Source organism: Notothenia coriiceps, unplaced genomic scaffold (genome assembly GCF_000735185.1).
Source record: "Notothenia coriiceps isolate Sejong01 unplaced genomic scaffold, NC01 NC01_scaffold00004102, whole genome shotgun sequence".
Taxonomy (NCBI): domain Eukaryota; kingdom Metazoa; phylum Chordata; class Actinopteri; order Perciformes; family Nototheniidae; genus Notothenia; species Notothenia coriiceps.
Window position 1 is genome coordinate 102124 of NW_011336803.1, and position 13356 is coordinate 115479.

At 40.4% G+C, this 13356-nt stretch overlaps 1 protein-coding gene across 1 annotated transcript; it reads right to left on the reverse strand.

The window, feature by feature from the left end:
* Positions 1–2529: 2529 nt before the first annotated feature.
* Positions 2530–9154, reverse strand: LOC104942028 (zinc finger protein 36, C3H1 type-like 1). Its single transcript, XM_010767216.1, has 2 exons — positions 8973–9154; positions 2530–6516 (listed from the first exon to the last, which is right to left on the reverse strand). Exons 1-2 carry the CDS (start codon positions 9024–9026, stop codon positions 5509–5511), a joined length of 1062 nt encoding a protein of 353 aa, XP_010765518.1. The 5' UTR covers positions 9027–9154; the 3' UTR covers positions 2530–5508.
* Between the last annotated feature and the right edge of the window lie 4202 nt (positions 9155–13356).

Consider the following 13356-nt stretch of genomic DNA (forward strand, 5'->3'; position numbering starts at 1 on the left):
TACCTCCGCGTATACTTAACTTTTTGCTACACTGTGTACTTTTAACCCCAGGTACAATAGTGTACTTTTTCTCCACTATACTGTAATGTATTTAATACCTTTGTTAATTACAGATGTGGCATGAATGACGTGAAATATTTACATACAACTATAAATAATAATTTAAGCTCTTAAATCCAGACTTTGTTTACACCTGGAGTAAATCCAACAAGTTACCCTGCAGTATACAAAGTCATCAAACTAGCTGCACCTTTACCAGCTTTCGAGAACACTTTCATGATCAATGGACAAATATGCACAATGAGTACTTTTGTTTACTTTAAATATGTATTTTGAATGCTAATACATGTCTACTTTTACTTGAAAAAATTTTGAATGCACAACTTTTACTTGTAACACGTATTCCTACATCTGGTACTTTTACTTAAGTATAAGATCCTAAATAATTTTCCCACCTCTGCGCCAGCTTTGGGTTTTCACATCAATCTGATTGGACTCTGCACTCAACAATCAACTTAGTGAAAATTAAAAACATTGTGTCGTAGACCACGAGAGTCGTGGGTATACATTTGAAGAGGAAATCTATTTTAAACAACTCAAGATCAAACACTCCTGAGAGATAAATCTACCATTTTAACAACCAAAAGATCAGAACCACTCTGAGCAAGTAATGAGTATACACAATCTGTGGGGTGATGTTACTGGAATGGTTTGGAGCAGGAGTTTCAAACAATAAGTCAATACAAAGACAAGCAATCATTCAGTTTAAAAGGATGGTTACCAGAAACACTTTTTTGCAAAAACGTATTGAGAATGAAAGAGGTGATGAAGATGAGAATGAATTTTAAATGTATAAATGTAACAGATGTGAGTAGGGAATCAACTTGCAGAAATGATTTAAAAGGATATCATTGATACAGTAAGTAAGGGGTGGGAATTAATAAGCATTTGCTTCCTCCTGCTCCCTTTCGGACACATATGATTTATTATTATTATTATGAATATTTTTGTTGAATATATAAATATTATGAATATTGATAAATACTGTATTCTAACAATACGGTATTCTGTTTTTCACATTTATTATTTTGTATTTGTTTTTTTAAATCAGTTCGAAATAAAGATGGAAATGAAATGAAATGAAAATGAAATGAAACTTGGTCTTAAACACCCTCAATGCTTTTCTCATTGTCAGAAGACATTAGACACGTTGGGTCTCGGGCTCTTGACAAATAGAGCCAGAGTTGGATTTGTCCTGAGCTCAGATGCTGTTCTCTCAGCAGCTATTCAATGCCTGTTTATTTTATCCCCAGCTAACAGCTGCCAGAGTTAGAGAAACAGCAGGGAGAGGAATGAGTGCACAGGCTGGAGGTTAGCAACACAACAGATGTCGTTGGGTTCACTACAAGGGAAGCAGAACCTCTCCTCTGAGCCGCTGTTTACTCAGGAACAATTATAGTTTAACAATGATAAGAAGTTAAAATAACTTGTTCTGTTACGTACTCAGCTGTCACCTCTGTTTGTTCATGGAGGCTGGAGCTGTGTTTGCTGCTTATTGAAACACTGGCCTCCCAAGTTCTTTTGGTATCATAAATGCATCTGTTATTATTATGCATTTAAACAGCGCTTTAACCACTCAAAGCGCATTACATACAAATAAGCCTTGGTGTGATGTTAATAAGTAAATGTACTCAAGTAGTGTACTTACATTTTGGAGGAAAATGTCCTTTATACTACATTTATTTTACATAGCTACAGATTTAGGGTAACAATACAAAATACGAATCAACATTGTAATATGTTAGTATAGGTAAGCTACCCAGTAGTGTATAAAGCAATTCACATAAAACCCACTTTAACAAATTGCAACATCAAATAGATGTCAAATTAATAACTTTAATACATTTATTAAAGATAATTCAAACATATCTGGAGATTAAAAAAGGTCATTGTGCATAAGTACTTTTTCTTTTGGTACTTAAAGTATTTCAAGCTAATGCCTTTTTTAATACAGGTCTTTTAGTTGATACGAATTATTTTGACACTGTAATATTGCTACTTTGAGTTCTTAATTCAATCCTCCGAGTACTTCTTCCACCTCAGCACCTAAGCTATCTTTAACACACCTCTACACAAAATAAACTTGCCTTAAGGCTTACACACTGATGGAACCAGAGGGCTGTACTTTGAGATGTGAGTGTAAGCAAGTCGTGTTGAGCCTCAAGTTCTCCATATGACGAAGGTGGCACTCTTTAAACCTGACTCGATCCCCATGGCAACTATCATGCACAAGTTCAGAGTTTCAGCTAGTAAAAAATTACATGTAGCTATAAATGAAGCACATCATGGCTGGGCATCACCACCGCTAAGCTAGAGTTAGCCTAGATTAGCCACTAGTTAACCAAAACCAAAGTTATGTTTTAACACTTCTATCAAAAAACACATTAGAAAGAAAAAAATTAATATATTTGTTTGGTTTTAAAGCTGTGATGAGGCGACAATAAAACAACAACTTTGGGACTCACACAATTAATATAAATACATGTTTTATTGGTTTTAACTGCAATCTGTCATTACAAAATAAACAACGTAATTACTGTAGTAACAGCAATGGCTGCTGGAGAATACATTCAACACTTTTCATGTGTCAATTATGTTAACCTCTAACCTACAGGAATACATTTTAGGCTTTCATTTGCTCTGTTATTGAAAAATATCAAGGCACAACATTTGGGAAACCTGGAATGTATTTATAGGGACTTTCATGGGAAAAGGAGGTCAATAATAACCTTGACATCATCATTGTGATGACACAAAGTGCTACTAGGCCTGTCCATGGAACAAGCATTCTGCATTCTGCTCAATCATCTTTTCAAAATAACAGCTGAAGATGCTTTAGTCACAAAGTGAAACTGATTCAGTGACTTTAATCATCAAATGAGAAATAATCCCAGTAAAGGACCAATATGGATAGACAGCTGTTCCAGAGCCAGTTTACATTCTTCCAAATGACAAAAGCTGCAGCCACGAACTGCAGCAAGGAGGAGAGGCTGGACTAAAGGAAGCTACGTTATCCTTTGGCATTTTGTAAGATGCAGTTGGGAGATGAACACAGGGTTCCAACACAAATACAAGTCACTTTGAAATATTCTGCTGTTCAATATTATTCATGGGGATGCACTGCAGTGGATGGTTTTACAGTCCAATCAGTATACCTGAATAATGGAGATCTAAACCCACGGTGAAAGTTGCCATTATCAGAAGAATACACACATATTTTCTCCTGACTGGTGCCATCTCAAAATCCACGAGATAAGGCCTTAAAAGGAATATCACTAGAGTGGTGCAGTGATGACGTATTCTCGTAAGGCCACCTAGAGTTTAGCATCACATGGTTCTCTCAATAAAAAAAAAATTGGATTTTGGAATAATACAGAAAGTAATATACTTTGTTCAGCAAAATAATCTCTACTTATTAACTTCATTTTATGATGTCTAAAACGTAAATGCAATTGCCAAAGGTATGAAATCTTAGTTTGGCTTTAACAGAACTACACTGCTAAGCTAAAGCTGGCTAATGTTCGGCGTGATAATGTCTTTAGCTTGTGTAACCCACACACATTCTTTCAGGTACCTTAGACAAAAAATGACATTTTAAAAAATGCAGTTAATTTGAGACGAGGGAACCATAAGCCTTAGGACTGATTCCTGCACCACTATGCCAATACATATGTTCACACAAATACATTCATTGATTCCACGTTTAGAGACACAAAATGCTCTGGCAAAAAAAGATGGGGGGGCGGAGGCAATAAGGCACACATCAGAACCCTGCTACACCTGCATTACCTGCACTCAGACGCTACACACACCCTGTATGCTACTAGCTTAGTTACCTGATTAGTTTGCACTGACTGATTTAATTTGAACTTCTTTATGGCAGCTGCACCTCTCACACCCCCCCCCCCCAACTCCCCAACTCAAACATACACTGAGGCACTGACTACCACCTCCACCTGCAGTCAAACATGTGGGAGGAGCAAACAATAAATACAAATGTGTTTAAATTAAGGTTCACTTTGTAAATAAATCAAATGTTACAAAATATGTCATTGCAGTATAATATATTAACTGTGAAAAAAGTAACACAAACGGATCTTCGCAATCTTGCGATTAACGCAGACGATCCTAATTTCACATAAAAGAAAATATATATTCTATTGTTTCATTAACCAGATAAATACAAAATAAAAATGCTTAAGATCAGCAATAAATACATTTTGATAAATAAGCAGTGACCCCCAAAGCGCTTACTCAGAAGGCCTTGGGAAATAAACTAGACAATAATAATAATAATAATAATAATAATTACGGTGGAATCAACAGGAGCGCATTTGGTTTCAGACAGAACTGATCAATTGGATAAACTCCACTGCTAACAAAGAATCTAATTGTTCAAACAAAGTTGAAATCTAAAGACCAACGTGGCCAATCAACACTCAGAACCTGCCAACTGCTGTTAAAGCCTGATGAAGAGTCAGTTTACCAAGAGACAAATAACCCAATATCCCAGTTTCAGAATGACACACTTAGTGTCTCTGTTCCCGTGTGCCTCTATGGACCTCAGAGTGAACAGCTATACTGGAACATTTGTAAAAATGTCTCCAGTGTGTTCTGAGTGACACAGAAACCCATCTGGACGACATGTGGCGACTACATGTATTTAAATAGGATTGAAGGAACGGATATCTCTGGAATATGACACTACAGGTAAGTGAGGGAATATAGTTTTCTTAAATCTGGGTAAACTGACTCTTTAACTCCAACTTCAGAGATATGTTGGAAAAAGAAAGAGTCTCCGGCGAGCAAACGGAGAATAATACCTGACCACAGGCTGGATATTAAGAGGCACATTGCACCAGCATTCCAGCCTGTCTGAGGAAAAGCAATCTGTCAGACGGACTCTAAAACACAGTCAGCGTGACACGCAGGGGAACAGGACACTGGGCATGATTAGAGGTGAAGAGACAGTCTTACTGTTTGCTTCACACGAAAAAGACCTAAGGCACTATCACTGTCTAGCTCTTTTTCCACTTTATTGTGATGATCCTTTAAAAAAGTTAAACACTGAATTGTCACAAGCCTTGAGGAGGTGTCAAGGCACAGGAGATCAGAATAATAATGGCTGCAACACACAGCATAGAGACACCCTGTACTGAATACACACACAGACCCTCCTGCCTCTCCTACTGCCCATAATAAGTTATATTAAAGTATTCTATAATGTGATCTCTGAGCTACGTTACACAATGCTTCACATTCATTCCACCAATGCACCAGTGCAGGGCCTTAATCAGATTCTGCTTTACCAACGGTTCATGATTTTGGAAGAGACTTGATCTGGATTTGTGATGAGATTAGCTGCTTCTCCTGTAAACAGAGCTCAAGAGGAGGAGACGTGGGAACGGGAGGTGAACGGTCTCTATCTTCCTGTCCCTTTCTGGATTCCTAATCATCGGAGACGGAGAGCCGGCTGAAGATGGGGAGGCGGCGGGAGGCATCCAGCAGTGGAGACTCGGACCCGCTCTGACTGCCCTGGCTGCTCTGGTAGCCCTCCTGATCCGACAGAGAGCTTGCTGGGCTGGAGGAGCTCTCTGATGGCGGCTGGAAAAAGCAGGTGGAGCTCGGAGAAGGCGGGGCCAGAACCTGAGGCTCAGATATGGGTGGTGGCCCCAAGCTGGGGCCGAATAGGCCTGCAAGCTCCTGGCTTGCGTAAGCAAGGGGGTTGCTCTGCCACTCACCCAGGTCTTCGGAGGCGAACAAGGGTGGAGGCGTGACCGAGGTGGGGCTGTCCTGCCGGCCACTGGAGCTCGGGAAGCCGGCGAAGCTGAAGCTGTGCTGCAGCCGAGGGCGCTCCATCTTGTTAAAGGCAGACAGGGGAGAGGGCCCCCGGCGCTCCTCTGCATTGTGGATGAAGTGGCAGCGGGGGCCGTAGGGGCAGAACCCGATGGTGTGGAAGGTGCGGCACAGCTCCGTTTTGTACTTGGGGTGGCGGCTCAGGTTGCGCAGCTCGTGCATGCCGTGGGCAAACTGGCACTTATCTCCGTATTTACAGATGCCGTTTTCCTCGAAGGGCCGGCACAGCTCCGTCTTGTAGCGACTCGAATTAACTTGGCTGCTTCCCGGAGAGCCGGGCCACAGCCGCTCCCCCAGCTCTGAGTAGGAGCGCTCACGGAAATGGTTCTCCTTGTTGTTGTTGATGCTGCTGCCCAGAATCAGCGAAGGATCCCTTTGAATGTTGACAAACTGGTTATGGCTGAACTTTGGACTCGGGAGGCTGACGGAGTGACAGCGTTGGAACAGGCCTTCTGCAGAGGGGGCCCCCACCACCTTCCTGTCCAGCAGGGACCCAGAAGGGGTGCAGGAGGGGGGTTTGGCACTGGAGCATGGGACGGACACCAGCTGAAGTCCATCAAAACTGTTGTTGTTACTGTAGTTTTCATGCATCTTACTGTTCTGTAAAGAGAAACACATTTTATTAAAAAAAACTGGCAGTTCACACACTTCCCTACTCAGTGAGAAGATCAGGGCTGCAACTAACGATTATTTTTTGTCTATTGATCTGCGTATTTGTTTTTGGATTAATCATTTGGTCAATGAAACAATATTCAAAAAAGCTGTTGCCTCGTTTTACCAAAAATCCAAACATTTTAATGTTATATAAAAAAAAGTAGAGAGGAAGAAATCTCCATAATTTAAAACGAATTGTAATGAATTATCATTTGGAAGTATATCCATTATGTTGTTTGTGATATTTGTACATACAGGATCTGAACGTAACAGTTTCAAGATGAATAAAAACTGGTGATTTATTGAAGAACTTAATTGAATCTTACTTCCTTAAATCTAACTTCAACCTCATGTGCGTCTGTTTACATCAGCAGTGGAACTGCAAAAATGTCTAACGTGAAAAAGCTTTTCATGCAGTATCAAAATTGTTTTTAAAATAGCAATGCGAGTAATGTTGCTCAAAAATCAGCTACAACACAAAGTAAAGTTGAAGCGTTGGAAACTTCAAAGGGGCATGAAATGATATGATTTTATCTTTCTTCATTTCATGTTTGAGCCCAAGTCATATGACAAACTACTACTAGTTCCCTTTGGATACGCTGAGAGATTAAGTGTATTTTGTTTTGAACATTTCCCTAAAATCTAAACAATAATTCCATAAGAAAAGAGAGAAACTCTTAATGACAAAACCTGTTTACCATCTGTGTACATCTCACTTTTCTATTCTGTTGTTCAGACCATATGAGGAATGGATTGTATGAAGTCTTCATTTTAAGACTGTACAGATCGCTTCAAATGTACCATAGAAGAATCTTCACCACTCATTGAACACAGAATAGTCCTGAAGTCACTATGGTGCATGTGTCATTCTTTGTTTATGTGTTGAATAAAGTTACGCTGTGAAACAATATTGATGACTTTAACACTGGCTCTCCTTATCGTGAGTTCAACATTGAAATGTAAAAATTGTAGAGCATGTCAATGAGCACAGATTGGTTCAACAATACAGTCTGTTCTGAGAATAATTGGCCTTCTGTCATATGGATCCTTTTCATGGCTCCATATGGGACTGGCCCGTAGCTGAAGTTTCCTCTGTTGTAATACTGCAGGCTATTTGGCAAAAGCAAGCAGCTCTTAAGGGCTCAACAGTAAGTAAGTGCTTTACTAAAAACATCCAGGTTTGACACTTACTGATAAAAAAAAACTAAAGAGTAACAGCTCATACGTTTTCAGACTCCAAAGGACATGCAGGTAATTAAAGTACAAAGGCATCGTTGGCTATAATAAAGCTGTGTAGCAATGCCATGATGTATTTAATGACCCAAGTTACTGCTTCATATTTATAGCACAAGGAACTAGTTAACGTGAAACAAAGTTCATACCATTACACAGACAGCAATCGTGGCCAGTGGTGTATAGTAACTAAGTACGTCATTTACTGAAGTGCTATACTTAAGTACAATTTTGAACTTTATTTGAGTGTTTCATTTTTTTGCAATTTCTACTTCTACCCCACTACGATTCGGAGGTGAATGGTGTACTTTTACTCCACTACATTTATTTAATACATTTGGTTACTTTTCAGATTTGCAATAATGATGTGAAATATAATCAAGTGTTAAATCAGACTTTAGTTCCACCTGGAGTAAATTCACAAACTACCCTGCAGTATACAAAGTCATTCAGACTAGCTGCACCCTTACCAGCTTTGAGAACACTTTAATGATCAATCATTATAAAACATATCATATATTATTCTGATATGGGCTAACGTGTATCACGAGTACTTTAAGTATATTTTGGTGCAAAGACGTTTGAACCTTTACTTGAGTAACATGTTGAATGCAGGACTTTTATTTTAAGTAGCATTCCTACACTCTGGTACGTATGCTATACTTCAGTACAAGATCTGAGTACTTTTCCCATCTCTGCTGCTAACTTCGGTTAACATTAAATGGCAGGCTATCGGTACGTGCTGGTAATAAACAATGCTAATTAAGCCTTAAAAACACGAACGCGCGCGCGCACACACACTCATGCACACAAACAAACACAGCTTTTTGTTTCACTCAACATTAACATTAAAAAAGGATTACTCGCATTGTCTGTGTGCGTCACTCACTGCTGTGAACGAGGTGCCACTTTGCAACAAGATCAACAAGTTGGCAAGCACAGCAAAAACATACTTTTAATAGACGTAAATGATAAGTAAACTAAGTTATAGGAGCCGAATACTTATACTGTTACTCAGTAACAGTTTCTAGTCAGCAACCGTGTGAGTTATGCGAGTTACTCTCTTCAAACCTAACATTAAGGTTGCGCTAAAAAGTGGCTAGGCTAACGTTAGCATGGTTTCTCGAGAAAAGATTACATTCAGTCGCCCATTTCCTCTGGTCATTTACCTTGTTCGACTCTTCCCTGTACTCGAAGAAAGGAGAAATAATAGTGGCTGTCATGTTTGTTGTTAAATAATGACAATAAGAGCCGGTGGTTGTATAAATTAGTCCAGGTTTTGCGGTTTTCAGTGGAGAGCCCCCTCTGCCGTGCTGCGGAGCTGCGCACTTATTTTTCAGCAGGCAGCGGCCATGGGTGAGCGGTAGGCGGGGCTTCCGGCGCGCAGCAGCACGTGCTCAGAGCAACAGCGCCCCTGCAGGACACACATGTCTCTGTCTCTGTGTGAAGGCAGAAGATATTTCATATCTGCTGTGTTTTCACCATGTGTCAAATATCTTTGCCTTCAATACATTAAATTAGAAAGCTGACAAAGTCATATTGCTTGTTAACATCTAAATGTAACCTTTTGCATGGAAAAACCCCTCAACTTCACTGATGTGTAGGTGGTCTAGTATTTAGTATTGTTTAATGGAATGTATATCAGTGTATTAAAGTCAATACTTCATTTATTTAAACCAATATCTTTCGTGATTCTTTTTACAGTATGAAAAAATTGTATTTGTACCTGTGCAGAGTTCACTGCTGTGAGGAGTCCAGTTCTGTCTCTCACTCTCTGGTCCAGCCTGTCTGCATCACCTGGAAACCTTAAACAAACAGATATATATGTAAAGTACCATGTTTACAAACAATATAACTTATTACATCCCAACTTTTTGTAGATTTAAAAACCACTTCAGAGCTTAAACTAAAAACAATAAATACACCATAAATTGGTTTTCAAATGTGTATTTAATTGAATAGAACATTTTATAGAACAAATAATGTATTCACACCTAATAACATGAACCAGACTAAAAATGTCAACACCATTTCTATGATGTATTCAATATTATAAACAGGCCTACTAAGTAGGCTCTTTTGTTTTGGCTGAAAATAGTAGGCCTACCTGTGTAAAAACACGAATACATATCAATACAGTTATTATTTTACATTTGGATTTCAAAAGAGGCAGGCCTATGATCATTTAGATTACATAATAACTTAATAGAATTGGAGGGATGAAACAATGCCCTCTGACCTGACTGTGGTCATGTGTACTCATCAACCACATCCCAAATATGAAACATTCTGCATTTCGCTATTCCAGATAATACTGATTGACTAAAATTCATAAAATCATACATTTATAAGAAAGGCACACAAATTAACAATCCAAACATAAACATTTCTCAGACCGTTACACGGTGCTAGTGCGACACTTGTGCCTGCTTTTGTGAGCAGAGTCTCTTAATTTAAAAAGTATTGACAGGTTGTTTACAACATAGTAGTATTTAATTATAGATATATAAATATTGGATATAAGCGTCGACGAATGGGTAAAAGTATGAATATGTAGAATCGTATAAGTATGTGCTGACAGTATGACGTAGTGTCGACGAAACATTAAGTATGGGGAGATGACCAAATAAGTAGTAAGTTAAGTAAGAGAGATTAATAAGACATTAACACATGAATGCAAAGTGAAAATGACGAAGACGCGAGGACAACCTTTCGTTTGACGTAATTAACAGAGTTATTGGACAATTATACACGTTATTGTTATTCAACTTAGATTAGATGTCTTGTTTACATAAATGAATCATGTAGTAGACTGTTAATTGCTAATTTGTGTACACACGTAAAAATATTTCGTTTGGCTCAAGTTCGGCTGAGGCCTCCACTGCCATTACGTGGCAATTTCACAAACGTTAGGCGGGTTTTTGGCTCTCTTTTCTTCTTCTTCGTTCTTCTTCTTTCTTCTTTTAGGCTGAGCCTCGACAAGGCTGAAGTCGCTCGAAAAAACTCTTGGGGGGGCCGACGCTAGCCGATAAGAGCAGATGAAAAGGCTCCGCCTCGGGCGTTGCGCAGAAGTTGTTCGGATAGTCGTCTCGCGACGTAGTGACTCACACCACACTCCTTCGGCCACCTACCAGTTTAACCTGGTTAGCGCCCCCGATTGCATATGCCGGGCGTCCTGCATTGCTTGCCGAGTGCTAACCATGTAACACCAAGGCCCTTTCGTACTGTAGTACCAATGGGCCTTCTTAGTTTCCTTCCGTGCATGAGGTTGTCCGCAAACCCCTCCATACATACCAATGCTCAATGAGCGATGTCCCACTGAAACCTCCCAAAACTGCGACGTCTGGCAAATTTATGTCTTTTTGGAAGTATTGTGTGTCCCCCTGCCCATTATTGGGCTTTTCGAACTGTTACCCTGGAAATTAACCGAGACGGAGTACATACATCTGTTTCGAACAGCTTACATTACCACTTTAGTTGAGAGTGTTATTCTACACACATGTAATCGTTATAATTACAGTATAAGGTTCTACGTAATGATTTGTCACCAAGGGTTGGCCAACGTGTGCCACGGTGTTTTTGTTTTGCATTAAAATACAAGGTTAAAAAAAAAGGGAGTGGATTATTTGAAGTGAAGTATATGTGAATAAATAATGTACATGTTACCCTCCAAGTATTCGATTATTCTTGTATATACGACGTCTAAATCTTATAATTTGACGAATTTAAGAAGTACTAAAATGCAGTCGGCGTAACAAATGCCACACGTCTCGTCGAAAAATAGGAGCGTGATTTATTAATTGTTCGTACCTAGCTAGTGCATCACTGTTTCTTATTTCTTCATGGGGGTCGAGTTGTTGTGTTCGTCCCTACTTGTCTTTTACTTACCTTGTCGTTCACGTTTTATCAGATTTTCCGGCGTGTCGTCATGTGCGCTTTCGAAGGAAGTAATACCAAGGGACCTGACCCCCGTACTGACGGGCTGCGGTCTTACGGGATTAGACGTCTCTTTTTAATAGGTGCTTCCTTACCACGGTTCATTTGATCGTTCTGTGAAATCGTGTTTTGTAGGAAAGATAATTAAGGGTTCCTGTTAACTATAACAGGTCTCTGACTTTTAGTGTTTACTCTTCGTCTCAGTTTGCATACGAAAGCAGAGATGCAGAGAGACTGTTTCGTGTTCTCCCGGTCGGTAAACCAACGACTCAATTAGCGGTTCGTTTTTCCGGGGTGTGATAGGCGAGCCTTTTGGTTAAGATGATTGATGGGCCGTACATTCCTTTACAGTCCCATTACTTCCCGGTCTACGATAGCTATTTTTAGGGAAATAGGTTTGTTATGTTAGTTGTGCAGCGTAGCTACTGTACTCTTAGGTAACTCCTCTTGACACAAAAAAACGTGTTCTCAATGTTGTGTACGTTGGCCTTCCTTGTAAGTGTTCTGGTTGTCGACTGATGGACCTGTTTCCCAGATTGTGACCGCTACACGGTGTCGTACCAACGTCGGCGCTGCCCCGACGGAGTTACTGCCCCGCTCCCACTTTTCCGAAACATTTATTCACTCTCGTGCCATTGTAGTGGCTACTGTCTATTGGGTGACGTACAATGTTGGCTCTTCGGGAACAGCGGTTTCGATACGGGTGGTCTGGGAGTGAGCGACATTAATCTTGTTCGACTTTATCACTTGATGTAGTTCGGGCAGGGCGGACTTCAGTTGCCCAACAAGTCTGTGTAACACGTTATCTCCCCCGCGACTGTGGTACACGAAAATGACGCGTGTGCCTCCAGGCGGACCGACAGTGCGCCGTTACACGGACAGGGGCACACGGTGGCTCGGGGCGTTGCTTGAACAACGTAAACGTTTACTTTCGTGCTGAATGGGATGTTCTTGTGTACCTACTACTTAGCACCACCCAATTCGAACGTATAGACCGGTCTTATAAAAATCGGTGGAGTTACTGGAGTTGTAGTCTTACGTTTCCCCTTCTTACTCTTATAGGACTGTCGGTGTCTGTTTGAGTTACCAAAGACTAGGGTTTAATTCTGACACCGTTTTTATTCAGCGGTTCTTTTTGTAACCTTACAAAAGGCGACTGTAGGTCACTGGGTCGCGTGCTCTGTCGTAAAAAAGATTGTTCAACATCGACGAGTGGGACTCTCACGACCTCCTTCTCCAAACTCAGTATAAAGGGAGGATACTTACTTCTGACAGCTAACCGAGGCCCTAGGCAAATTAGGAGACAGTAATTATAGTCGGTGTGTTCAAATTTGTCGTCTCGAGTCCTACTCTTGAGCGTCTCGATAGATACTCCTGGCGAGGACTTTGACTTCGTGCCCCTTGATGTGCAGACCAATATAAAACCGACGAGAAACACCCTGTGCTCATAGGTAGGGGAGTCTCTCACGACGGTAGTTCTCACGAAAATGTCAAAGGTTGGAGGATGAACACGCTCGACCGCAAAAGGGAGTTGAGCGTATACAGTTTTTGTTCTGGGCGTGGGTGCCGCGGCACAGTCACCTCGTCCTGGAGGCGCAACGCTACAGGTGATAGGGG

Excerpts from the sequence above, each read along its gene's own strand:
- LOC104942028 (XM_010767216.1), bottom strand. The coding sequence starts at position 9,026 with ATGACAGCCACTATTATTTCTCCTTTCTTCGAGTACAGGGAAGAGTCG. Across the intron at positions 6,517-8,972 it reads ACAGGGAAGAGTCGAACAAG|AACAGTAAGATGCATGAAAA; the intron begins GTAAATGACCAG and ends TTCTCTTTACAG.